Here is a 26779-nt window from a genome sequence, read left to right as displayed (position 1 = left end):
AAAAATACAAAAGATCTTCAGGGTGGATCAGATATATTTTATTGTTACACAAGCTTCCCATCCCTTTCTCCTCCCCCACGCCCCCCCCCCCCCACCCCCCCACACACACACACACACACTCACACACACACTCACACACACACATCCCGTTCAGGCAATAAAGAATGACCGGTCCCTTTGTACACTTTGTAGAGGTTGCGAGTTACCACCGTCGTACAGCCAGCGGATAAAAAAAATACTTGAAAACAAAATCAGGCTTTTTGCCTATTAAAAGAAAACTGAGGCGACTTCTATGCTGTCACCACCAGAGCAAAGTCACACAACGAGCGTTCTTATTTCCGCTGGAGAAGTTTCAGGTCTACCACACAGCGTAACTATCGACCATCGTAATGACCGTAACCGCTGAACAGGTTTAGGGTCCGCGCTCACGATTTAAAATGGACAAGCATCGAGATATCCAGATGGATTGATCATTTCTTTGCATATTTCAACTGTGATCGGGAAACAAAGCAGATGGAATTCCACAGCACAGAGTTTTACTTCTGTTTCCATTCAGTAACAAAATATGCAAGTCAGTCGTTTGGCCAAGGGCGTCACATTTGCCGCGTGCAGCCCTTACTCTAGCGTGGCTTTGCGAGGTTTGTCTTCAATCAGTATTATCTCGAGGCTGTTTGGAGGGTCATTCGGCGAACCGAAACCGAAGAAAGTTCCCAGCTACCTAAAGGTGCACGGCGTTGAAATCCAGGACGAGTTTCAGTGGCTGAAAGATCGTGGATCTAGGGTAAGCTAGTATTGTTAATGTCATGTGCAGTCACATGTACAATAAAGTCTTGATTGAGTGATTGATCAAAATTACATCTTGTTAAAATTGGAAATATGCACTCATCAATGGCTTTCCCAGGATTAGGCTAGGGGTGGGAGATGGCTTTTTTCTAAACTGAACAACGGGCTTCCAGCCCCTGAACATTTCTCCTAATACGTGCTTTTCTCAAATTTATTGAGAACAACCCTTTCAAATCTTATTTTATGACTCTGATAACAAAAATTATAGTTCTATACAATTCCTCGATGAGAATTTAATGAACGTAGATTTAACTATGGAAATTAAATAGAAATTTAGCTTTTTTTTCTTTACACACCTTTTGATTTAATTCTTCAGATACCACGAAACTTATAACGGGATGTTTGAATGCGAACGAAAGACTAAAAATGCTATCTTCTCTATCATTATACATGTCATTGTCTCAGGTACAGTGTAAACAACTGTTTTCTGGTAGATCCACTTCTAAATTAACTGATGTGTTCTGGAGAGGAGTCCAACCAAATGTTCACCTAAATCACAAAGACCTGAGAACTGATTTCTATCACAGTTTACAATGTGGTCGTTTTCAATTTTTCAGTCATTAGTCAGCAGGATTGGTCCAATACGCAATCTCAAAAATTAAATTACATAGTTTATTTCATGATGTACTGCCTTGATGAAAAAACACTCACATATATATTGCAACATTTGGACGTGCGTCATAAAAAAGATTGGTTTCGAAAGAAGTGTCATTTCTAGTAGAGTTTCTTCTCTTCAAAATCGTTATTACATTCCGTGTCATATCTAGAGTTTGTTTGGATGTTTCAGTATTTCATCTTTTTACGAGAGAAGCCGTACAAGGTGCTCCGATAACATTAGATGTTTCTCGAGGTCAGACATACTGTACATCCAGTAATTTAACTTAATTGTGTCATAGGGCTCTCTTAGTTAAAGATTCCCACGACCTTTCTTCATGAATTGATACTAGTCTTTGAATTTCGCGGTGACCGTGGATTTGATCCAAAGCAGACTTTGACCTACGTTTTCGGAATTCTATCGCTGCCTTTGTTGTTGGGGTTACTATTGTTTTGTTTTGCTTCTTGATTTACAATTGTCCATCTCGAACTCCCCCACCATAGTGTCTTCTGCGGTAAACAAATACGCTTTATCACAACATTATTGCATCAAAAGAGGTGTGAGAGAGAGAGAGAGAGAGAGAGAGAGAGAGAGAGAGAGAGAGAGAGAAGGAGAGAGAGATGCAAATATCATGTCGTTAAAAAAATGCGTCCTCAAGACACTTCTGTTTATTTTTTTATTGGTCATAAAAGCTTATCGATCTTTTTGCTAAAATAAATCAAGTCAGTATACACATCGTTGCATGTGGTAGTGACAGTAAAACTGTAAACCATTTTTATTTACCCCATAGTTCGTATCAATCCGCTGGAGTGTTATGATAGAGTTAAATCGTGCTCAAAAGAGGCTAAAAATTGATTCTGCGCGTCCAATTACCATTACATGATTGACAGGTGTCCATGGAGGTGCCGGTTCTGCAGAAGAGCGAGAGGTAATAAATCTATCATATGGTTTAACGATAACGCTGCTGGATTTGTTTAATGACCAGTACTGGGCATGACACATATCATAAGATATTCCTCCTTGCCATATGTAGACAGAAGAGTGGTAGAGCGATATCGTGTGCTGCGTTTGACATCGCCGAGGAAAGTTCCAAGATCAAACTTGTTTTACTCTTAACTTCTCAAATAGATGTGCTCCTTGGTTGCACTCTTTTGGACTCTTCTGCAGCGGTCCAATTGATTTTCTGAGATGTACAGCACGCTAAGGTTCTTTTTGCTGCTCAATTCCTCGTCTGCACAGTTCAGTGGCCACCTGGTTTACTTCCTTCCAAGTAATGTTTAGGAAAACGTTAGTTTGATTTGAGTGGGGTGTCTATGAACAGTCTGAACGTAGGTGAAGTGTTGCTATGTGCACCTCCACCATGAAATGTAATATATACTATAAAAAAGGGGAGTAAATCTACCAAGTCTACACCTTTTATTCACCATGTAATGGCCAAATGGTTGTCGTTAAATTTTTGATGGGGTAATCCCCGTATAGAATGCCAAATTATGCTGGAAAAACTTTCAGTGGTGTCCTTAGATCATGGGTATGAATGATTGTTTAATCATCAATTATTCTGAGGCATTCTTCATGGTGTCAATAACTTGGAAAATTTGCAGAATTTGTATCAGGAGATACTGACAAATGTGAAGACATCGACCAACGCTGTCCAGAATGGGTGTCAAAGAATGAATGTGCGACGCGACCTGACTACATGGCTCAGAACTGCAAGAAGAGCTGTGAAATGTGTGGTCCAGGTGAGTTCCTTTTGACAATCCAAAAGTATTTCTTTAATATCGCGATGATAGGGGGCTCCCAGCGGAATCGTATCAAATTAGTTAATCACATTTTTTTTTTCACAAACAAAATCATAAAGCATTCTTTTCAAAATAACATTACGAATAGAGGCTACTATCAGAAAAAAATATAAAGCGTACGCTTTTTTAGGAGTATGATTAATTGAACTGTATTTCAATCATAACAAGAAGAAGGTATCTTCATTTAATGTATGATTCAAACTGTGTATATTTTGGGGGATACGGATCAGGGCCCGTTTCTCGAAAGTTCCGGTAACTTAACGAGCCCGAAGCCATGTTTTAAAACCAAAATTTAAAGGATAGGAGAGCAGGGTCTGGCTCCCAAACCAGTCCTTTCTGTTTCTTTAGCTGGTAGTTTTATTTTGTCATTTTCAAAACTTTTGAAATCCCCATCTTCAATGAAAACGGAACAGCTTTACGGGCCCGTTACGTTACCGGGACTTTCGAGAAACGGGCCCCAGGCCCCGGTTGTCCGAGGGTTGGATAACGCTATCCACTGGATAAATATATATCCGGTGTGTTGCCAACTGCCCGTTAGCCAGCGGATTCTACCAAAATAGAACTTAGTCCCCCACAGTCTAGAGACAAAAAACATGTGCTCGTCGGACCCGCCATCTTGTTGTGTTATTGTGTAGTTTACGGATCGCTAATTAAAACCTTTTGCTGTTCTCGCTCGTTGTCCAGGTTTTATTTTGTTTGGATAACCTTCGTCACACGGTGGATTATGCTATACGTTTTGCCACCATTTATCCACCCTTTATACAACTGGGCCCAGAAGTGTGGCACTATGGAACATTCTTCGCTTTATATATTACTAGTTGGCTTTCTAGACCTATTACGCATGCATGTGGAATGCTAGGCCACTAGTAGGTATTAATGTTTGCCACGATTTTTTGTTAGTTTGCACTTCTTAGGAATAAAGGAAGATGATTCAAGCAACTTTCTTAGAAGAATTCGAGGAAAGGAACTTCTTCCATATCAAAGCGTTATCTTGATTCGTTCATGGTTCATAGTATCAATTATCGCATACCAGTTAGTTTTTTGCGATTTCAAAGTAAATGGCTCAATCGTTTTTATTTCTTGATTCTGTAGAAAGTGAGTACAAAGTGAGCGACTCTGAACCCATTTGTCCAATCTGGGCCAAAGCTGGTTGGTGCCAGAAAAATTCAGACCTGCTTGAAAAATGTCCGCATAGTTGTCAAAAGTACGGTTATATGGGTGCAAATTCAATGGAGGAACGTTACATAACAGTCAACTTTCAGAATACTTCACAAGTAAACATCACAAATTTCACTGATTTTGTTGCACCACCGCCGCCATCTGCTGCCATTCGTCCTCATTCCGAACTGGAATCGGTAAGACTTGGATATAGACAGCGTCAGTCATGAGAAACTGAGTGCATTGAGTTTTCCTTATCAAAAAAACTGAAAAGGCATTTCAAGCCTTTCGGTTCATTATCTCAGAGCTTATCCCAGCTTCCAAGGCATGAAGCGTCCAATAGTGCTGTATTGTATTGCCACTCGTCCTTAACGGAAAGCTACTCCTTAAGAGGTAACCCCTCGGATAATGCTATAAGATTCTCTGACAGTTTGGTGGTGTCTGCCCGCACTCTTGGCGGAGAGAGGATTTGGGAAACCGCCTCGCTCTCAGACATATCAGTCACATCATCGTTCACTAAAACACGATATGTCAGACTGAAAATTCTGCAATTGCGAGTGAGATCTCTATTTGCATGTGAAAGGCTTTTTTCTGTACAATAAAATCCTTATTTATATTTTGTTTTTCTGATTCAGCTTCCTGAAGACCTGAAGTCAGTTCTCGAGAAAGAATGGTGAAACTCAAAACTGTTACAACTGACCCAAAAGCAAAATGAGTATGTGACTCACCCAGAGCTACGCAAACCTTCGTTTCTACTGTACAGGAACCGCTCTGCTCAGTCAGCTAACAATACTTTATTAGAAGGAGGACAGATCAACGGATCCCAAGTGCTGACCAACTTGGCAAGTTCACAAGGGTTCATAAATCAGTCAACAGTATTGCAAGGTAGCAATTTAATGCTTTTATTCCATTTCTTCAACTGAACGCCCGCTAAACCAGTTCTTCAGCAAGGCAATTTTGAAGTTTAAAATCAACTGTTCCTTTATTAGGCATAGAGAAAGGACACCATCGTTTGATCGCAACAAAAAAATCTAATTAACTTTCTGAAATACGCGTTAATGATATTGTGAGCCTCGGCCAGGTTGAGGACAAGATTTTTGGATTGAATTTAATTTTCGTTTGATTCTATTTCATAACCCTTCTCGATAGTACACAACTACAGCCCTAAGTTTACGTTTTTCCAAACCGAAATAAAACGAAAATCTCTAGGAAAACTCAACGAAAATCAGGAAATCAGCACAATTCTCGGCTGTATAATTTTTACAGGTGTGAATAAACAGGAACAGTTGAACGAACCTCCTGCTCCTGCTCCTCCTCCACGACCGTACGATTCTCTTCTTCCACAGCTAGCTGTCAGCGGTCTGACATGGAATAGTAAACAAAAAAAGACAGAAGAATACCAGACTGACAGGCTAACAGCTAGGAAGAATGGATCAGGTCAAGAAGTAATATGGAAAGAGGAAAAAGAGGAATACAAAGATTTAGACGCGGAAAATGGTCAACAAAAAGAAGTGCCTTTCATAGTTTCAGGGAATGATGAATTTTCAAGTGACCAAGAACCGAGGTTTGAATTGATCTCGTTAGGTAATAAAGACGTGAGGCAAGGGATAAAACACGAAAACCTATTGAAAACTTCCGGCGAGAATTTTGAAAACTATGATGAGAATACAGAAGGACAAGAAATGGCTTCTTCCGAAAGTGGCGAGTGGATGGAGTCGGAAGAACGCCATGTTGCGATGTATAATAGTCCCCAAAGTAATCAAGCAGGCGGCGTAAAACAGGTTTTTCCAGAAAGTGACATTTCTGGAGGCGGGCAACACTTAGCGCAGGAAATTGATGACAATGACACCAGCTCAGATGGAAGTACACGGGAGGACAATGTCCGACACGACTTTCCAAAAAATAAAACCCACGCTGGAGGTCAGCTTCACAATCAGGGAAGTGGTAACTTCGAGTCCACCTCATCTGATAGTAACCAATATGAGAAAGATAAAAGTGATGAAAATAAGACCAGCTCAGATGAAAGAAAACGGGAAGACAATGTCCGACACGACTTTCCAAAAAATAACATCTACACTGGCGGTCAATTACACAAACAGGGAAGTGATGACTTTGAGTCCAGTTCATCCGGTGGTACCCAGTATGAGAAAGATGAAACGTTCTCTGGTAGTGGGGAGTAGAGTGTTAAGGCATGCCTAGATATCCAATTTGAAAGAGTAATAACAAGATATTTTCTGATGCTCAGTGATGTTTCATATCATCTGGTTCCTTTTATTAGCTTAGTTTTGATCCCGAAAGGAAGAAGGGGAGATATGAACGTTTGATAGAGGTTTGAAGCCGTTGGACTATTCTTGAGTCAAAATTACTTCATTACACCACCCTGCTGGGGAGGAGAAAAGAGTCTAGACTTTGGCATTTTTAGCAAATAAAACATTTTGGAAGGTACCAATATCGATAAGCCTGCATTTATTGCTGACTGAGTTTTTATATTTTTAGCCAATATAGCCTAATAACTTTGGAAATTAAGTTGTAGATGAGTGTAAAAGTGGAAAGGAATGTTAAACGGTTCAGATGTAAATTTGAGAAGTATGTTTTGTACTAAACGTAATATGAACAATTAAAAGGCATGCGCACTTAATTTGACTTAGATAGTTGTAATTAGAGCTTAGAGCTAAAGTTGGCTTTGCATAGATGATTTTTCTTCTTTTTATCTCGGGGTTATACAATCGAGAAATCTAAAGCGACATATAGTATCAAGTGAGGCACTGGTTTCTTATTGAAATATAAAATTGCACAGCAAGCTAAACATGTCTTAGTTTAAGATGACTTTTTCGATTCAGCAAAATCAAAACACTTTAGACTCGCCACCTCAATAAAATATCATTTGTTCCGTAAAATTGTGGTTTATATTGTAATTCATTTCAGAGACTTGTTAAATTGGAAAATGCAAGGATCTGAAATATCAAAATCCCATATCCTAGCTCAATGACAATCCATTCATAACTTGCTTTTGTTGAAGAAAAGAGGGCTGGGGAGAGAGTTGATCTCTGATCTGATCCGGTTAGTGACCGCATAGGCTTGGTATCTGATCGCTTTCTCGCCAGAGATTGAACTGAAACCAAAGCAAAACAAACAATGACTGAAAACCAAAGCCAGAAAATCACTTAGAATGCGTAAGAAGTTAGATATATTTGCACTGCAAGAAGGTGAATTCCGGAGGGTGGCTCTAAAATCCTCAAGAAAACCAGAGAAAATTAAAAGTACTATATCTGCAACAATAAAAAAAATATGAAATGTTCAGCAAGCAACCGTCGACGATAATCCTACTCTTGTACGTTGGATTAGCGGTGATGTAATCGGCCCAAAATAACGAATATGAATATAGAGGCAAGACCGATACAACATGGATAAGTTTTAAAACGGAGGACTATATTTCGGCTGGCCAAACCAGCCTTCTTCAGGTGCTTCACTAGCTGGTTTGGCCAGCCGAAATATAGTGCTCCGTTTTAAAACTTATCTACGTTGTATCGGTCTTGCCTCTATATTTAACAAAAAAAAAAAAAACCTGGCCTTCAATAAATTCATTAAATCAGAAGGAGGACACTGCCATAAAAAATGTTACTAACACCACTGATTACAATGACCTCGACAACTAATTCAGAGCTTATTCCGTTTTCTGCGGCGTAAATTGATAAGGAAGGTGGGTGCAATTCTATTCCAATTATAACCACACCATTTGGCTCTTGGAAAGTACTAAGATTTGCCTAAATGATTCTGAAAATGCATTTAGCCATGTGCACGTAAATAGTGTCGGACATGTTTGCGTTCTTAAGAAATGTAATTTCCGACATTCAAAACAGTAGAAAGCTTTGCTTATAGCCACTCAGGGATAAGGGATACCTGGCGAAAAGTCACGGAACTAAATTGATCTAAAAAAGATGTCGCTGCCACTTTTTCATGGACTTAATTAATCATCCATGCCAACTAAAACCAGTTTGAATCTTATTGACTTAAAGTTTGGAGAAACTTGTATCCTAGGGACAAAAAAAAATTATCAAATACTCCTTGTCACTTGAAAAGGATTGTGAAGGCGACCTTCCCCTCCTTCTTCGGCGCGAATTGCTCGTCGTGTGGTCTTATGACGCTAATCTTTGCAAACCCCTCCCCACTATCCCCCGGTCAATTAATGGTTTTATTAGCATAGTGCAGTCTTAAAAAGTTTAATGTAAGCCAACGTATGGACAATTTTTTTCTGGGGCAAGACAAATGACATTATATGAGCCAAAAATGTTTTCGTTTGCGATTACTTTAGGCAAATACCTGTCCAAGGAAAATCTTTTTGTCTTGTGATTCACTTGCTTCATCTGTGACAACTTTACTCGGAGGAAATGCAGGTTTGACAGTTTTCAATTAAGAGCTTTTGTTCAACGTTAATTCAGGTGCCTTTTAGACGATCTTGACTTACCGCTTCGTCGAGCCTTTGACATAAGAAAAGAGGATTTAATGGTTTCTCATTAAAAAGTGATCCTGGTAGACCCCCAACACCTGCCATTTACTGTCTTATATGTGCTTGGACAGACACGACATTTTTTCTAACTATTTGTCATATTCCCTTAATACCAATTAATTTGCCATCCAAGAAATATTTTGACGATTCGAGAGTTGGAAAGACAGCTCGGAGATAGGTAAGGGTGACAAACAATTTTCATTTAAAGGCTGAGTGTCGTTGTGAGCGCAAAAACCTTGAATTTGAAGCAGTAAGCAATCAACTCATTAATGTGTTGTGCGCGAAGGCTTTCTTTGTTACAGTTGATCAGTGTGGTTGTACTTAAAAAGAATGCTGTCTTTATTGATTTCAGTACATAACCTTACATTTTATTTACCAATCAATGGAAGACAAAACAGATGAACTCTTTGATTTCATTCGATTGTGAAAGACTCACAATCTTTGGTGTAAATTCAATGTTTTTGTGGTATCGCTTTGCGCTCCAAATTGTTTATGCAAAGAGTACAATTGTTCACATGTAGACACAATTCTGGAACAGTTTATTGAACTTCAACGTGGAGTCATGAGATAAGTCAACCACCGCAGCGAAATCAAGAAAAGATGCGATGCCTTAGAAAGAGGAAAGCGCTAACGTTCAAAACCTCACCATTATTTATTTGTGAGAATCATCTATGTATCCTTATGAAACCCACGTGTATATCTAGCTTAGGGTTTTACCTATTCACTGACCCAGCAAAAAAAGTTTCTTTAGAATTGAATTGGCACTTTCATCAATTCTTTAGCGACCTTTGTTTAGATGATGGACAACTACCGATACAAGCCTAGTCAAATGTACTTGATTTTATTCCCACTCCCCCTCCCGCCCCAACCGGTAGTTGTTTTGCTTTGTTTCATTGTCGCAGCTTTTTACCTGCGGCGGGTGTTAACGTTGACTTAAGGAAGTCTTTCTGACCAGGATTACGATGAAAAATAGTATTTCAAATTTGCTCTATATGCAGTTATTGATTAAATCCCTCACAGAGTGGATGCCTCACCTCTGAAGTTGTTCGTCTTAAGTTCAATTGTTGGATCGCACCAATTCAGGGTTATCTCAAAAGAATCTGTAAAAGTAACCATCCTACGGATAATTTTCGGTAAGGATGGTATTCTCTAGCTGCGGATAATCTACCCATTCATGGAATACAGGCTTAGGTGGTTGGAACTGTTGTGTCAAATTTCCTTAAGCGAGTTTGAAGCACGCATTTGCCCATTCCTCAGTCAAACCACATTCACCTCTTGAGGACATCTAAGGATGCGGCTTATTAATTTTCAGTGACTAACTATAGTGCAAATATGTCACCATCCAATTCTGATCGGCTGCAAGAAAGCACCCAACTCTAGTTGGCACTGGTTTGGTTAAATCCTACCAAAAACAAGTATTTTCCTTCATGTTTCGGAAAACAAGGAGAAAAATGATTGAGTTTTGATAGCGAGAACCAGCAAGGTCTCGGTTTATGTAATATGTCTCACCCTCAGTTGAACAGATGACCTGAGCCTTGCCCTAAAACCCGTTGTTACCGTTGTTATGATTAATCTGTAAACGAACAGAACAATCGGCCTCGGCAACAGCTCTCAAGTCGAAGTTGTAGTCATTACATGACGATAACAGTTCTTTTTTTTTTCAGATTTCTGTCATATATTTTATACTTACTTTGTTTTTACATAGTGGCCTCTGTTAGAAAATGAAGCTCAGTCTTGGTTGGTGCTCTTTTATTATAATAGGCTTTGCAGCCGCCTCTTCTGTCACTGGTAAGTATCGATTCTCTGCGATCAAGCAACTTTGTCGAATCAATCGATTTTAATATCAAAGTTTAAGAGATCCTTTTTGCTCCACCATGACGTAGCGCTTACGTGAGCCTAAGATGTCAGACTGCTTGTTATCAAGCTGAGCTGAACAATTCTTCTAATTAAGGACATGAACGTTCGCTGACATTCTAATCGGCGTGGAATGAATATGTGAGTTTGAAACAGTCCAGCTATCAAGAACCGTAACTTGAAAATGAAATAAACGTCGATATTTCTTAGTATAGGACCAAATAAATTGCCTGTTTCTTAAATATTCTGTTCGAATCAAGGTGGTTAGGTAGAGTTTCCTTTAGTGGAATAGGCATTGGGCTTCGCAGCGTGTTTCGACAATCCCCTTTAGTATTTTAAACGGTACAAATTAAGGATGGTGTGAAGAAAATCTTTATCGTGAGTTAATGGCCTAAATGAAACGTGACTCGACTGATTCCGATGACAAAATTTGAAATCTTTGCTTTGGTCATGCAATATAGACTTCCTTACAGTATTTGTCTAATTAACGTAGAGTATAATTACAACATGTAGAATTCACGTTAGACCGGGAAAAGCTGAAACTAGGTCAATTTGTGTTTTTTTCCGAAACAAATATCACACCTAGGAGCTGAGGAACAAAGAAGTGCATTTACTTCTGGTGATCAGCCAGGTTCTGGATCTGGAAGTGATTCCGGAAGCGGAGAGGTACTGAATGAGGGAGATGAAGAATTTTGTGGTGGATCTACTAAACCTGGGAGGGGAAAAGAGGGCGGAAGGGGCAGTGCACGGAAACGATAAGACTCATAAGAGGGCAGGGGCCGGTTTCTCGAAAGTTCCGGTAACTCAAGGGGCCCGAAGCCATGTTTTAAAATCAAAATTTAAAGGATAGGAAACAGGTTCTGGCACCCGCACCAGTCCTTTTTGTTCTTAAGTTGATAGTTTTATTGTATCATTTTCAAAACTTTTGAAATTCCCATCTTGAATGAAATCAGAACAGCTCTACGGGTCCGTTAAGGTTACCTGGACTTTCGAGAAACAGGCCCCAGGACTGAAACAATAAATTCCAACATGTTAAAAACCAGCCAATCAAGAACGAGTACGAGACAACAATATCTCAACTTGTTTACTGGAAGTGTTCTATTTAGTTTCAAGTTAAAACAGTCGGTCTTTTAATACTTTCGCTTATTTTTGGGTTAACCGTCTGGGGGAACGGATTTGAGGAATTCTTTGCTGCTTTTGGTAATTAACTGCTGCATAAATGTGGGCTGTTGGCTAAATTAGAAATAAGTAAAGGCTACATACCTTTTATGATGTTACTTCGAAATCTATATTGGCAGAGTATAACGAGGTTTGAACTGTCACATGTTGTCAAAGAGGCCTTTTGAATGGTCTCTATCTGATGTGCCTCGTTTCCTGTAAAAAGCATTCTAATTGGCTAAATCATAACATGAACTTCAAAAAGCCTAGGCCGACATTTAAATCCAAGCCTTTTTCCTTTTCCATGTTCATGCAAATTCCTTTCCCATTGATATAATTGTGTTTTTAAAAATCATTGCGCTTCAATTTTCCAATTATAAATTGGCTGTGCCTTCGACACAATTGAATCAAAATGGGAAAGCGCATTTTGAATGTGCTTGAACGTATCTAAACGTATGCAACGTCCAGCCCAGTGAAAATCAGTGATAAGTTCAACAAGGAGCTTTCCTTTGAGGAACTCTTTCCTCCACTTTGCAGTGATGATATAGTTAACATGGATCTTTGTTGCAGCCGGGTCCAGTGCCTACTCCTACACCGTCGCCAGTACTCGCCCCAGTGCCTTCCCCAGTGCCCTCCCCAGTGCCCTCCCCAGTGCCCTCCCCAGTGCCCTCCCCAGTGCCCTCCCCAGTGCCCTCCCCAGTGCCCTCCCCAGTGCCCTCCCCAGTGCCCTCCCCAGTGCCCTGCCCAGTGCCCTCCCCAGTGCCCTCCCCAGTGCCCTCCCCAGTGCCCTCCCCAGTGCGCTCCCCAGTGCCCTCCCCAGTGCCCTCCCCAGTGCCCTCCCCAGTACCTTCCCCAGTGCCTTCCCCAGTGCCTTCCCCAGTGCCTTCCCCAGTGCCTTCCCCAGTGCCTTCACCAGTGCGCTCCCCAGTGCCCTCCCTAGAACCTTCTCCAGTGCCCGCTCCAGCTCCTTCTCCAGTGCCCGCTCCAGCTCCTTCTCCAGTGCCCGCTCCAGGTCCTTCTCCAGTGCCCGCTCCAGCTCTTTCTCCAGTGCCTTCACCATTCCCAGCCCCGGTCCCTTATCCAGCACCAGCACCAGCATCGTCCCTATATCCAGCTCCAGCAGCAGCTCCTTATCCAGCACCTGCTCCTGTTCCTGCACCGTATCCTACAGCATCTGCCACATATGACAAAGGTCATAAGTCAGAGAAAAGCCAGCACAGAGAGCACAAGGACTACGAGGGAAAAAAACATCAATCCAAAAAACACAAAGGAAAAGGAAATTGAATCACCAACATCTTCGCCTGATTGTTAAAAGTTTCCTGTAACATAATTAAAAAGTGTCTGCCGGAAATAGATTAACTATTCTTTACTGATTCGTCATTTGGGAGTGTCAGATCTAATGTTTCATTCACAAATTTCCTGGAATGGCTTTGAGGTCCTTTTTAGATGTAATATCTTGATCAGTATCTCAGTTTGTGAAGTCTAATTCAAGAAATAAAATATAAAACAAATAGCAACAAGTCTGTTAGTCAAGAAAAATCTAAATTTTTTTCATTATCTTAACCTATGTTTTTTCATACTTGATTTTTCTTTAATCCCAAATCCTCAATCAAATGGTCAGTTTCAACCACTTCCTAAAAGAGAAAGGCGTGTAAGATATTGCAGTAGAGATAACTTCGTTTAAGAGAATATTCAAGAATCTAACCAAACTTGAAAATAATATTTCCATGCGGAGAAATAAGGACTTAACTTCCACCAGAGACTCCAAACTTAGTCCCAGTTACTTCAGGGTCAAACCAGTTTCACAGCTTATTAAATATATCACAATCTGAGCATCCTTGCCGATTAATTCCAATTTGCATTTGACAGCCCCACAACTGCTCTCCTTGTCAGGGTGGGGTTTTTCAGTTTTGGCCTACAAGTGAACGAGGTTTTAGTCTATCGTTACACACAATCCCTGACGTCAGTTTATGACTGATCTTTCCTAAAGCACAAAGAACCAAGTTCTCCTTTTCAAGGTTAAGTGGATGATCGCGCATTTAAACAACAAAGGGAAGTTTTGTTTCACCTGCCTCTTACTAAAGCTCCAACAGTCCACACCTACATGTAAAGAAAGGCGCATCAAGAGATAGAGAAAATATTTTTTTAAGGTTAGCTAGGGGTGAAGGAGGCGAGTTGTTTCCCATTTCACGCTTAAGAGTTATAAATATTTTTGTCGTATCTATTGTGTTTTTTTGCGTATACCGCGTTACTTTTGAGGGCGCCTCGTTGGTGCAGGCGCTATTGAAAAAATTCGGCTGCGCGTGACTATTAGAAATATATCGTGTATTCTGGACTATTAATGTTTAGTGACAACTATCCCTTTTAATTATGAGACAGTTTGCGGAGCGCGAAGTTCGCGAAGAAGATAAGGTTTTTGAACGAACGTGTTTAGGGAAGTTTATTAAGGCTCTCAGAGAATTTCTAAGTTCAATTTATATTATTGTAGTGTACTTGAAAGTCTGAAAATTAAATACTTAGGAAGTCTTTACAATTTTACTCATAATATATGCTGTTCACAACAACTAAGGACGTAACATAACAAGACAGTACCAAGGATCAAGCAGAGATTCCAGGCTAAAGGACTCTAAGTCCTAACATGGGAGCCTCTTTTTTTTCTTTTCAGTGATCACTCAGAGACATTTTTTCGGGGAGCAAAATTTACTAAAAGTGTCCGGTAGTAGACAGTGTTATCTACGGCTTAAGTCATAAAAGACATTGAGATGATTAGAGAAATCTTTGGCCGTGAACTCTCAGGGGGTATCAGGAAGGAAATGTTGACCAGAAAGACGTCCTAAACAAACCTTGGTCTATCGGCATGGAGATAAGCAATTTTAAAGAGAAAAAATGCGGGAAACATCAAAAACTATTTCATCGTATTTGATGGGGGATTTCTCAGTACCTAATCCCTTAAACTTGAACTTGAACTTTATTTTTATTTAGACACGGTAAATCTATCAGATAAAATAATAATATTATTACAATCTATTATTACAGTTACAATCCATTTTAATCTATATAAACATAATCTAAACTTTAAAAGTGAAATAGAAAAAAATAAAGAAATTCTGCTTCACACACGGCATGTAAAGCAGAATTTCTTTATTTTTTTCTATTTCACTTTTAAATTTTAGATCATGTTTATCTAGATTAAAATAGATTGTAACTGTAATAATAGATTGTAATACTATTATTATTTTATCTGATAGATTTACCGTGTCTAAATAAAAATAAAGTTCAATTCAAGTTCAAGGGATTAGGTATTGAGAGAAAACCTATTACATGTGATGAGACGATTTGCTCATAAAGGGGATCAACTGGTAGAGATTACCTTGAACTAGGGGCGGAACCTCCAGGTACTCCTCAGAACCAAGCTGTAATGAACGAGTTAAAATTGAAACAACCACTCTATAGCTAATAAGTCCACTTTTCTAAAACACGCACACCTTTTTTTTTTTGGCTACGTTCTAGACAGAATGGTAAACCAACATAATATTTTGGTAATCGGATAAAGTCTGAAATAGAAAATTCTTACGTCCTCTCTTTTAACTGCTTTGCTTGCTTTATTTTGCTACGAATGTCTAAATATTTTACTTTTCGTATATTTTGTATCCTAGCTGTTTGTTTATTTTTCCTTACATATTTTTCGCGGGAAATTGGTCTCCTGCTGGCCAAAATTGGTTCAGTTGCGCATGCCTGACATTTGACCACATGTCACACTTCAACCTCTTTCACTCACAAGGCTAACTGTCGATTCTGTACCAAGTTCCCTCAATGATGGTAGCCATTTGCGTACCCAGCAGTAAAAGTTTCCAATAAGAGAACGAATTTCCTCTCAATATATATGTCTTTCTGAATTATTTTTCTTTATTTGGATTCTTATTTCTTCCCTCTCCCTTGTTTTATTCTACAATTAAATTGATATTAATTGTTTGAATATTTGTGGAAGCCGTTTGTTTCCATGGCCTTAGCGTCTTGGTTAAAAAAATTCATTACACGGATGAAAATTTGGCGTATTAAAAACGTAGCGAGACATCAGATAATTTTAAAGTCCAAGATCATTTCAGGTTGCGCTCTCAGTTAAGGATATCTATTGATAAAAATGAGGTGTCTCTCCAAATCCAATCCATTTACGAGGCATAAATTTGAACTGAAGACGGTTTGGTTGAAAATGTATTTCAAGTGTTTTCAAATTTTTTGTTTTAAATCATGTTACTTACAACTATCAATGGACGTTTTAAACATCTTCGAATAAGTGTTTGCCTGACTACTTCGAGGGAAACTACAACCACGGTGTTCGTTTCAGTTCATATCAAGGGCACTTCTCCGAGAGCCGAAGCATCGAGGGTGATGTGTTTTGCGATTACACGACAATAAAAATGTCAAATTTAGAGACTGAAATTTTCAACACATGTCGTTTTTTCAATAATTCATAGTACGACAGTTTCATTTAAACCAATGAAAATGAATGTTGTGGCTCCACTACAAACGCCTGAATGAATTTTGAGATAAAAGATCGAGTGGGTTCTGGCAAAACTTTTGGATCACCGCATAATTATTTGGAATATTACTGAAACATATTCCGTAGAATTTTCTTTTCCGCTGTCCAGCTTGAGCAGTGTTGGAATTATTTGTAGCGGCTACCATGGCCGAACGAAGCCCAGTTGAAAATAGAGGAACTGTGCAAGCGGCGTATGAGAATAAATTGATAGATATCGACTGTGATGCCGAGAATGGAAATTCTAGCCGTGAAAGATCACCACAGGATAACACAGATAAGGCTCCTCCATTGACACCGAACACTCCACGCTCCACTGAATCGCCATCTTTAAAAGGTAACCGTTCTTATCTTTACAGTTTCCGTCAGCTATTCCGCGCGAGAAAGCTGTCGAATTCTTTGAACCAGAATCGTGTGTCTAGCCATTTTAGATGAGAATTCCACCTGTCGTGTTGCAAATTCTCCTCCATTGTCTTTTCTCCAGGATTGTTCTTTAAATGAAAATCAGTTTTACATGTAAATGCGTAGGGTATGAATTAGCTTTAGGATACAAACGAAAATAGTTGTGTAAAAAGCAGACATTACGGGTGTTTGATCAGGTGATAATTTTTAAAAAAAACGAGCTGAAACTTGACAACTGCCAGTCTGAGACTGTAAAATAAATATTGCTTGAGTCTGTTGATACACCTCAAAAAAAAGTAAAAACGAAAATGAAAACTTGATGTTGGAGTATAATGTTACCTATTTCAATATGGTATTTTACATGTTATTTTAATATCTTGTGAAATTTATCAAGTCTGTTTTTAAATGTCAAATTTCCGCACAATGCGAATCATGGAATCGCGAAATGTAATCGCTCGAACATTAGCCTGGACTTTCGATTCTTGTTTTCCTAAGATCTTCTGTTTGCTGTCGTTAAGTTTGCCAGTTATCTATTTGCTAACTATAACCTTAGTTGTTTTGTGAATATTTATGAACGGACTTGAATTCAATCCTTGAGCAATACTGCAGTTCTAGACCTTACCATCTCGCAGTATCAGAAGTACTCGACTTTCCTCAGAGAAGCCGCCCTAATCTCAAAAAATCTTTTTGATATTTTTATCATGATTTGTTGTTGTTTTTTTCCTAACTCGATAGCAACTCGACGTGAAGCTTATTCTCATACAATTCTTATTCCCATCTGGTCGAAGTAGCGGTCTGTTTTTTTTTTTTTTTTTTATCTCACATGGGCTTCTGTACCGTATAGGAAGCCTGCCGAGGCTCTGAGAAATATTATCTGAGTGTCGAAGTCCATCCTAGGGAAACATTAGGCATACTGAAATCCAGTCAGCTTTAATCGCAGTTAAGTTTCCTTTTAATGGACCACTACTTATCAAAATGCTTGCAGTCTTCAGGCTTAGATATCCCAGTGGAATAGCAGATGGGTTTGATTACATGTCAATTCGAACTGGAACGAACGAACGAACGAACGAACGAACGAACTGGAATTATGTAGTTCGCAAGCTTTGCACGTATTAACAAACAGCGAATGGAAAGTAACTGCAGCAAACATCAAGCTCTATGTGCTTTTAATTTCAGATATTATGAAGGCAAGTATATCTATCAAGCAAATTTACACAGAGCGTCCCTTTGCAGCAGACGGAAAACGTAGGTTTACAATGTTTGTTCAATTTACTTAAAATGGAATGGAATATTCTCGCCCTTACTGGATTGCTTGTCCTTCATCTGAGAAATTCTCCAATCTCTAGAGGCCTTCCAGGTAGCTTAGTCACTACAGTATGTCGTGGTTAAGGCTGCATCCTGAAAATATTCTTCGCTTATTCCGTTTCGAAATCATTCTTTATGGGAGCCATCGTCCAATTCTTTCCAGCCATGCCTCAGTCTTGTGAATACCAAATCAGTATTACGATTGTAAATAAAATTCAACGGCACGCTCTTTCGCCTTGGTATTTTCAAATAGCACAACATTGATAGAGAGGCGATAGCGACGATCGCGACTTCAACCCCTCGTTTTGCATACACAGGCTAACAGCTGAAAACCATTGGAAGTCTTTTCTTTCTTTTTTTTTTTTTTTTCAGGGAAAAAGAAAACACACATTCAACACAAAACGGGCGTGATGAGAATATTAAAGACAAGAATATTGATGTGGCTACCGAAAACAAAGAACATTTGGAAGGTATAGCGTCAGATTCACTTGAAAAAGAGGAAGGGAACTATGGAGAACTTGTCTGCTTAGTTCGACAGTTTTACGTCGAGCGACCAGTAAACCCAGCCGCTATCGCTTATCAGAGTATAGAAACATGTTAGCGACAGAAATAAATTGCAAGCCTTCGTCTTCGTGGTGTCGAGCCATAGAGCGAAATGAGGACGTTCATCACAGAAGGAGGATTTATTCGACTTCAAATTCCAGTTAATTCTTGGACGCCTTACGATAGACTCGTACAAGGCCCAATTTTCAATCACTGTGCTCACTGTAAAAGCTGACTAATACGAAATTTTCCTTGCAGAAACTGTTTAAGTCATAGAAGCACTTTTCAAAAAGCCCCATTTTGGGTGGACGAGAATCACTTTACTGCATCTCTTTGAATGCGAGAAAGAATTGAATTAAACCTTGCTAACGTTAAGCTCGTTGAGATGGGAGCTTCTAAAATTCTGCGTTTTCCACCGAATATACCCCTTTTACTTTTTGATAGCATTTTAATAAATTTGCTGAAAATAAATAGGTGAAAGTCACAAAATATTATTACTTCGTTGAGTATACTTCTTCTCCTTAAGGGGAGCATGGAGTATTTTTACCTGATTAAACCACGGGTGTTCTTGTTATATGTAAATGATTTGCCCAACACTTCTAGCTTACTAACATTTCATCTATTCGCTGATGATACTAACATTTATTTTTCTAGAAAAAGCCTTAGTCACCTTGAAACAACCTTAAATCGTAAATTAAAATCTATTGCTGAGTGGATGAAATGTAATCGATTTGCGCTTAGTATTTCTGAAACTAACTTTATTCTTTTTCATTCCAGTAAACTTAAAGCTAATCAGTTATTAAATTAAATTAAATTAAGAATTAAAATTGATGATGTACTTATTAAACAAGTTGACTCCACTAAGTACCTAGGCATAACATTTGATTCTAACTTAACATGGAAAAGTCATATTAATGAGCCTTGTTTGAAATATCATCCGGGAAGGCATTAGAACGAAATCCGATCCTGGAATCGCATCATAGGCAGTCCTCTTTGTTAATGGCGACTGTGCCAATTCTTGCTTACGCATTTTCGCTATAAAGACACAGCGCTGAATCTTTCCTTACCACAGTAGTCCTGCAAAGATCCTGGTGAACAAATCAGCGACTTCCACGTGTCACAACCCGGAGAGGCAGAACGGTATTGCCATTACCAATCAGTGTGTAAAGAGAGTGGCCTGCTTGTTGATCATAATGAGCCTGAGCTGACGGTTGATCTTCATACTGGGACAGATCTTGGAGAAGGATGCGCTCCAGAAAGTTGTTCTCATTTTCATCATTCCAAAACTTTGAGTCATAATCAAAGGTGGTCTAGTAAAGAATTGATGATTCCGGAAGTCATATCTTTTACTTGACTGAGTTAAAATTGTCTTTTAGAATAGTACTGCATATACGGAACAAAACTGACTTTAGCGCAATATGCGCTAAAGTCAATAATACTCACCTTTTTCGCAGTTTTCTCCCCAGTAGCCGGCTTGACATACACACCGGTACTTTTTATACGTAAATCCACTCAGACACGTCCCATTAGACAAGCAAGGGTTGTTAGAACACGGGTTCTGATAAGTACAAGAAAAGGTGGAGGATAAATTGTCTTAACCTCTTTATAAAACCAAAACTGGAAAACCCCTCCACCTAGACATTTTCATTGATTAGTTGAAGCACGTACTTGAGCCTTCTTCTAAAATCGACCCTTGTTACGTTGTTTATGAATAAATCTGGATCTTGCTACCAAAACGATTAAAACTCGATATCCTGATGATCATCCATGCAATAATAATAATAATAATAATAATAATAATAATAATACTGTTCTTAAAAACGCATTATACATAAGTCTCAATGCTTTTACATAAGATTTAAAGTAATTACAAAATAAGATAAAAGTTGACTATAAGTTAAAAGCGATTTTAAAAAGGTAAGTCTTGAGCCTGGTTTTAAAGGAATCTAAGGTTTCGAATATCTTATAAAATCAGCTAGTCTGTTCCAAAGCATGGGGGATGCTCACGCAAACGATCTGTCGCCATAAGCAGAGGTTCTAGATGGGACAGACAGATTTATGGACCTTGAGGAACGGAGGGAGCGGACAGGTGTATAGCAAGTTAACAGATTTGCCAAGTAGTATGGCGCCAGATCATGAAGTGCTTTATAGGTGTAGAGAAGCAACTTGAAAATAACACGCTGTTCCATAGGGAGCCAGTGCAGATTGATGAGGACTGGGGTAATATGTTCAGATTGACAGATCTAGAGGAAATAAAAGGCGTCTAGGCTTATTACCTAAGTGCCAGGACTAAAGCTGCTACATTTTTTCGATTGAGCAACAACATTTGAGCTACTTCGCCGCAAAATAGTGACTTAGCTGGCGTTGGGAGATCGATGGATAGCTCTGAGGGTGAATTTATAAGCTTCACCATACCGCTAGCTTTGTACCCCAGAGTGGAAACTTCGTCGCTGTTTAATTTTGCATGCTCTTGTCTCTCTTCTTGATCCTACAAAAGTTCTTCCCAAGTACTCTTTTTCAACTCTGTCTTCAGAAAATTCAAAGAATGACATAGAAGTATGCATAATTCTTTGGAAATATTACCTCAGTGCCAGTGTACGTAAATCCATTCCGTGGTTTCAGATCTTCAGGATGTCCAACGTGATCAGAATCGCTCAACTGACATAATACTTGATCATTTATTGAAGGACCGATGTTAAGTGATACACAGCTATTATCAATTATACACTGTCCTCTACAGGAACGACGCATGCCCACGTGCAAAGTAATGTTTTTAATCACGTGACCCACGAGGGCGCGACCATCTACTGATGAGGTGAATTTCAGAGATCGGCAGGAATCTAAAAAAGAAAGGAGATTAAAAGCAATGGTAAGGGTAAAAAAAAAATTTAAATTGATATAATAAACGAAGTGAAGTTGATAAAATCATTAAAACGCTGTCCTCAGTTACTGATCTTGTGAGAAACTTAAAGTAAACGTACTGGTTGTAAACGATATTGCAGTACTGAGGAGTTTTGAGCTTAGGAGGTTTTTGCACTTGGCAATTTCTCTTGCTTTTTAGGATATTACAAAAAGAAAGAGAGAGCCTTTGTGGCAAGTTGTACAACTGTGACTCCTACTTTTTGCAAAATGTTGTAATTGTTCTGTTGTACAACTTCCTTCTCATCTTAAACCCTTTAGTCACTTTTTCTATTCAAGGAAGGTGGCACAGACAGCAACAACACACGATTTAACTGCGCCTCCAACGCTAGAGCGTTAATTAAAACATTAAATGGATAATACGAGATTAAATATTTCATTAAATATCAAAATATTGAAAAGATTCCAAGATATTGTAATCAGGAAAGCTGTTCCCTTCATCGGTTCCATCACTTTTTTTAAGCCAAGCATTCAAAATTTACAGGCGAAATTTAGTTCCATCCAAATATTTACAACCCACAAATAAGCTCTTCGATGTGACCCAGAAAAATAGATAACGAAACATGGATCCTAATCTACGGTATTTGAAAAGGTCTACGTTACCATATTGACAGCCGTATAGTTCCACTCTCATCGCAACATGCCTATTCCAAGAAACTAGAAGGAAACGGATGTAGTGTGCTTTGATAGGTGGATTTAATGCGTGCAACACGACGGTGTCAGAGTCCGTGTTTCCAGTAAACTCCTACCAAATTAACATACGTTAGAATCAGGAATATTGGCATTATTTTTCTATATGAAACAAATATATTGCGGGTGGTCATGCGTTTTTTCAGTGGTGGATTCATCATATAATAACAGAAGACGTTAGACTATGATGCTTCATAAGACACACTGAACCCGCCCACGCCCTAAGGGCTGTTATTCTGATCCAAAATGTGTATATGCACTTGTACGATATTCAAGGAAGACGTCCTGCAATTAGTATTAGTGAGACAAATTATACAGATAATTACACCAATTACCTACAAATGGTGTTCATCATTGCGAGAGGAGCATTTTGAGAGCATCAGTAAAGAATTTACCAGTCTACCTTATCAGCACTATGTCCGTGTTCCCTGAAATATTGCCAACTCTTTCCATCATTACCATATTGCAGTTTGTACTTTGTCACTCTCTGAACGTGATCATATCTTCCTTGCGTAGCAACTCGTGTGACTTTGGTCACCTGACTTCCCAGGTAAATCTGAAGCCACTGATTGGCATTATTACTCGCTGCTGCCCAGGCTCCACCCTTTTGCACTCGTACAAGATGTAATCTGGCCCGATCTGCTCCATTAGGAATGTCCCATTGTGAAGATGCGCTGATTTGATCGTCTGATATTACACCGTTTTCCATTCCAAGAGGGTCTTTACACTCTAAATTTTCGACTGTCAACAAAATGTTTGAACGCATTTACATTTCTTACAAACTTAACAAGTAATTTTCCACCAATTCTGCTTTCAAACAGATGCGCTACTTCTGCCAGGCTTTCGGTAAGCTGAATCAAAAGAGAAGGCGGGTGCGCAAGAATAGAAGATGTTGTCAGAAAAAAAATAGGCAGCCGTATCCCAGACGACCACAAGCGCGATTTGTTGTTCCCAGTTCTTCACTTGCCTCCTCTGGCTCAGGGCCTGGGGCAGGCTAAGTGGTGTTTGGGCAGATTAATAAAAAAGAGCAGTTTTCGTTTACCTCCGTGACAGCCGTACAGCTCTACTCTCATTGAAATATGGTTATTCCAAACTACAGGTCGGAAACGAATGTAGCGCGCAGTTATTGGTGGGCTTAACACGTGCACCACAACGGTGTCTCTGTCCGTGTTTCCACTAAATTCCTATTAAGAGATATTATAAATTATTGATCAATCAGCCCTTGGAAATATTTTAATTACTAATAGTGGTAAAAATTTAAGAAGTGACAGTTTAGACCTTCCAGCCAGTTTTGATCAACACTTTAATTCCCAAGATCTGAGTGCTGATTCTCCCCGGTTGCTGCTATGCATTTCCTCTTAAAAAAAACAGTAGTGAGAGTTTGGTGTTAGATCACGACAAAATTGAAGCTCTACCTGATGAGTTTGAGTATTCTCATCAATTGTGTGATAGATAATGTATGGATATTAAAGGAGAAGTTACAAATTTATCACTTCTGGGAGATAAAGGGCTAATGAAAGGAATTAACACCCTCTCTTCTGACTACTTTCTTTACTCTGTCGGGTACATTCAGTTCCTCTGCGCTTTCATTCTGGTCTTGTTGAAGGTATCAAAACCAAATGTGTCTGTGGCCCACTTACCACTCTTTGTATGTGAACGCATATTAAATCCATCTAATTCTGAGTACATTCCGCTGAAAATTTGCTACCTTACCTTATCAGCACTTTGTCCCTCTTCCTTAAAATATTGCAAGCTTTCTTCGTCATTGCCATACTGCAGTTTGTACTTTGTAACTCGCTGATTATTATCATTTCTACCCTGCGTTCCAACGCGGGTAACCTTTGTCTCCTGACCTCCCAGATCAATCTGCAGCCACTGGTTGCCATCATTAGCCCTCGCTGACCAGGCTCCAGCTTTCTCTTCATCACGAAGATGTAGTCTGCCTCTTGCGGGGCTATGAACGCTGTCCCATTGAGAAGAGGCGCTAATTTGACTGTCAGATATTGCACCGTTTTCCAAGCCAAGGGGGTATTTACATTCTAAAAGTTTATCCATTTGGTAAAAGTGAGCAAAAAAACAGAAAAAAAGGTTTCATAGAAAAAAAAATTTCTCTTGGAAGCCATCAAATGTCAAGACGATTGCCTTGATTGGGGTCAAGTTCTGTTGTTTATAAATAAAAGTTTTGACATATCACAGAAATACATTTAAGTTAGTCTGTTAACTTCTAGTAGTCGCGAGTAAAACTGGCTGGCGACGGAACTGACTTCCGATGTGGAAACAGTACAGGTGTCGTAAAACGTTAGTCATTTATTAATACAAAGTGTTATAAATTAACAGTTCTTTACAAGCCCATCATTGTGAAAAATTACAGCCAAATGCGGGCGTTTGTTCGTTTTGTAAACGACATTCCAAAAAAATTAACCATCAACCGTCAAATGACCTAAAATTTAATCGTCAACCATTAAAAAAGCTTATTTTTAACCGTTAACCGTCAACCTGACTCCTTCCCCCCGCCCCCTTTAATTATAAGAGCTTGATGAGTTGGGTGAACAAACTTCACCATCTGCTTTTTATCTATCTTTACCAATGATTGTCTGAGGTTCAGAAAAGCGTTGCTAAATCACGATCTTCTTTCAAATTTACTTCAAATCTTCAAGGGAAAGATTCTCATCCTCACAGAAGTTCGAGAGTTTATAAAGTGAACAAGATTGATAATTAACGTAAATTTGGCTGATAAAACTTACTTTAGGCTACTTACCTTGTGAAGCAATGGCACAGTGGAAAAGATTGCTTCCCCAGAAGAAAAACCATAATGTGCGAGCCAGCTAAAAAATGGCGTTTCATTTTCAGCAAGGATGAATAAATTAAAAAGTTAATCAATTATTTGCTTGCAGTGCAATTAACCAGCCACAGAAAGTTGACAGACTGTCAAAACCTGTTCATCAAATCACAATAAAGTCAGTTTGTTTTGCCGGAGAATTACACTTCCATTTACCTGACTCTATGCCTGACTTGATGGTAAACTTTGGGAAAATATCTCCTTTCTAATGTTGTTTTCGTTTCTATTTTACATTCCTTCGTTTGAATTACATAACTATTATGAGTTGGGCAAAACATCTGCCAACGACAAACGAAATGATCGCATGAGCGAAGCAATGAAGCCGTGACGTGATGAAACCCTAAAATTCTCAATCAACGAACCCTCAAAATTTTACCCTTATCAAGCATACAAAAGTACAGAAATTATTTAAGATGAGAACTTTTAAACTCATTAGCGTCTAAAAACTATTAGAACACTTCAAACTGCACAGTTTCAGCTTTACGTGCTTTGTCTGTCAGATAGCTGCAAATTTAGATTTTGACTTTCTCTTTGTCTTCCAAGTAATCACTGTAAAACATCTTAGTCTTTAACACATCTGCAGTGTTCTGTTGACTGATTTCATGTTTCAAATTAAAACCTTATTTTTCTTGAACTGTTCTCCCTATTTTTTATGATTTCGATTACCGTATTTTCCTGAGTTCTTTCCTCGCCCATGTTGTGACTCTTAGTTGCAAAAAAGGCACCAAACCAAAGTTTTCGTTTTTCTTTTTAAACATTTGCATTGTAATAGTGTCTCAGCGGGTATACCTTCATCGATAATGAAGGCTATTTAGAATATGAGAGATTAAAAAAGATAATAATAATTATAATAATAAAATGTTAAATAATTAAATATATCATGTTGAGGATACCCGATTCCCTTCTTTAGCTTGTGATCCACAAATTTCAAAGTAACGTTTGGAATCAAACTCCAAATGTTTTTCTTGACTTTTGAAATTCAGATATTACTATTGCGTTCAAGATGCGAACCTTTCCTCCAGTAATCAAATATCTGGACTTCTAGTTTAATATTTTCAGTATTTCCCCTTCATTTATCAAAACAGACTAGAGATAGACAGGTATAGTTTTTTCTGTGATGACTAGGAAATTACCAGGACGAACCAAATTTTTAAAATTTTGGCAAAATTACCTATTGCAAACGGTTTCTTTTTACGAATCATGCTTTGCTCGAGCTCTATAATCACCGCCTTTTTTCAGATGAACTCCAATCTGAATTCATTAACCCTAGATCAACCCTGACAACACCTTGTTAATTATTAACCTAAAAAAGCGTCATGTGGCGAGTAATGCTTTGACAGTTTAAAGTGCCTACGACTCGACATGTTTTTTTTCTTTTTGTTTTTTGCGTTTTCTGGTTGATGGCCGTTCTCAAAATCTTAAATAGTCGACCATGGCGCCTAGCGATTTTTACGCGACTGAAATCAAAGTATGTTACGCATGAAACCCTACGGGAGTCATTTATGTTGACATGTTATAATTGCCTATTCTCACTTTGGCGAAAATAAGTTTTTGTAAATAACTGAATTTGCGTACGTTATTGTATTTTACCTAGTGCGGGAGGTCGAAGGTTCGAGCCCCGGCCGGACCA

The 26779-nt window shown here is 38.8% G+C and overlaps 3 protein-coding genes, 1 long non-coding RNA gene and 1 pseudogene across 8 annotated transcripts; 3 read left to right on the top strand and 2 right to left on the bottom strand.

Annotated features, from left to right (window-relative positions):
• The first annotated feature begins 1016 nt into the window (after positions 1 to 1016).
• Positions 1017 to 7038, top strand: LOC148728939 (uncharacterized; annotated as a pseudogene). Its single transcript, XR_015988803.1, has 8 exons — positions 1017 to 1248; positions 1631 to 1693; positions 2229 to 2366; positions 3052 to 3177; positions 4330 to 4592; positions 5031 to 5280; positions 5662 to 6633; positions 6696 to 7038. The product of XR_015988803.1 is annotated as an uncharacterized LOC148728939 (transcript).
• Positions 6845 to 8961, bottom strand: LOC148728938 (uncharacterized). Its single transcript, XR_015988834.1, has 2 exons — positions 8716 to 8961; positions 6845 to 7507 (listed from the first exon to the last, which is right to left on the bottom strand). It is a non-coding gene; the product is annotated as an uncharacterized LOC148728938 (long non-coding RNA).
• On the top strand, positions 8941 to 13434 carry LOC148728937 (uncharacterized). 3 transcript variants are annotated; one of them, XM_088725372.1, is made up of 4 exons: positions 8941 to 9080; positions 10567 to 10690; positions 11343 to 11422; positions 12485 to 13434. In XM_088725372.1, the coding sequence occupies exons 2-4, from the start codon at positions 10624 to 10626 to the stop codon at positions 13196 to 13198; spliced, it is 861 nt and encodes a 286-aa protein (XP_088581498.1). In that variant the 5' UTR covers positions 8941 to 9080; positions 10567 to 10623; the 3' UTR covers positions 13199 to 13434. The 3 variants fall into 3 exon arrangements, with proteins under 3 accessions (XP_088581498.1, XP_088581499.1, XP_088581497.1); XM_088725373.1 differs by having other exon boundaries at positions 8954 to 9080; positions 10608 to 10690; positions 11346 to 11422; XM_088725371.1 differs by having other exon boundaries at positions 8954 to 9080; positions 10608 to 10690.
• Positions 13435 to 16469: 3035 nt separating this feature from the next.
• Positions 16470 to 19190, top strand: LOC148728936 (uncharacterized). Of its 2 annotated transcripts, none has more exons than XM_088725495.1 (3): positions 16470 to 16788; positions 18030 to 18098; positions 18531 to 19190. In XM_088725495.1, the coding sequence occupies exons 1-3, from the start codon at positions 16599 to 16601 to the stop codon at positions 18632 to 18634; spliced, it is 363 nt and encodes a 120-aa protein (XP_088581621.1). In that variant the 5' UTR covers positions 16470 to 16598; the 3' UTR covers positions 18635 to 19190. The 2 variants fall into 2 exon arrangements, with proteins under 2 accessions (XP_088581621.1, XP_088581622.1); XM_088725496.1 differs by having other exon boundaries at positions 16470 to 16794; positions 18035 to 18098.
• A 297-nt stretch (positions 19191 to 19487) lies between these two features.
• LOC148728935 (lactadherin-like) lies at positions 19488 to 25845 on the bottom strand. The gene is made up of 9 exons (XM_088725366.1): positions 25816 to 25845; positions 25069 to 25135; positions 24024 to 24349; positions 23353 to 23494; positions 22714 to 23051; positions 22224 to 22365; positions 21285 to 21541; positions 20145 to 20259; positions 19488 to 20011 (listed from the first exon to the last, which is right to left on the bottom strand). The coding sequence occupies exons 1-9, from the start codon at positions 25843 to 25845 to the stop codon at positions 20001 to 20003; spliced, it is 1428 nt and encodes a 475-aa protein (XP_088581492.1). The 3' UTR covers positions 19488 to 20000.
• Between the last annotated feature and the right edge of the window lie 934 nt (positions 25846 to 26779).

This window comes from Stylophora pistillata, chromosome 6, assembly GCF_964205215.1.
Source record: "Stylophora pistillata chromosome 6, jaStyPist1.2, whole genome shotgun sequence".
Classification (NCBI taxonomy): domain Eukaryota; kingdom Metazoa; phylum Cnidaria; class Anthozoa; order Scleractinia; family Pocilloporidae; genus Stylophora; species Stylophora pistillata.
This window is presented reverse-complemented; position numbering and strand designations above follow the sequence as displayed.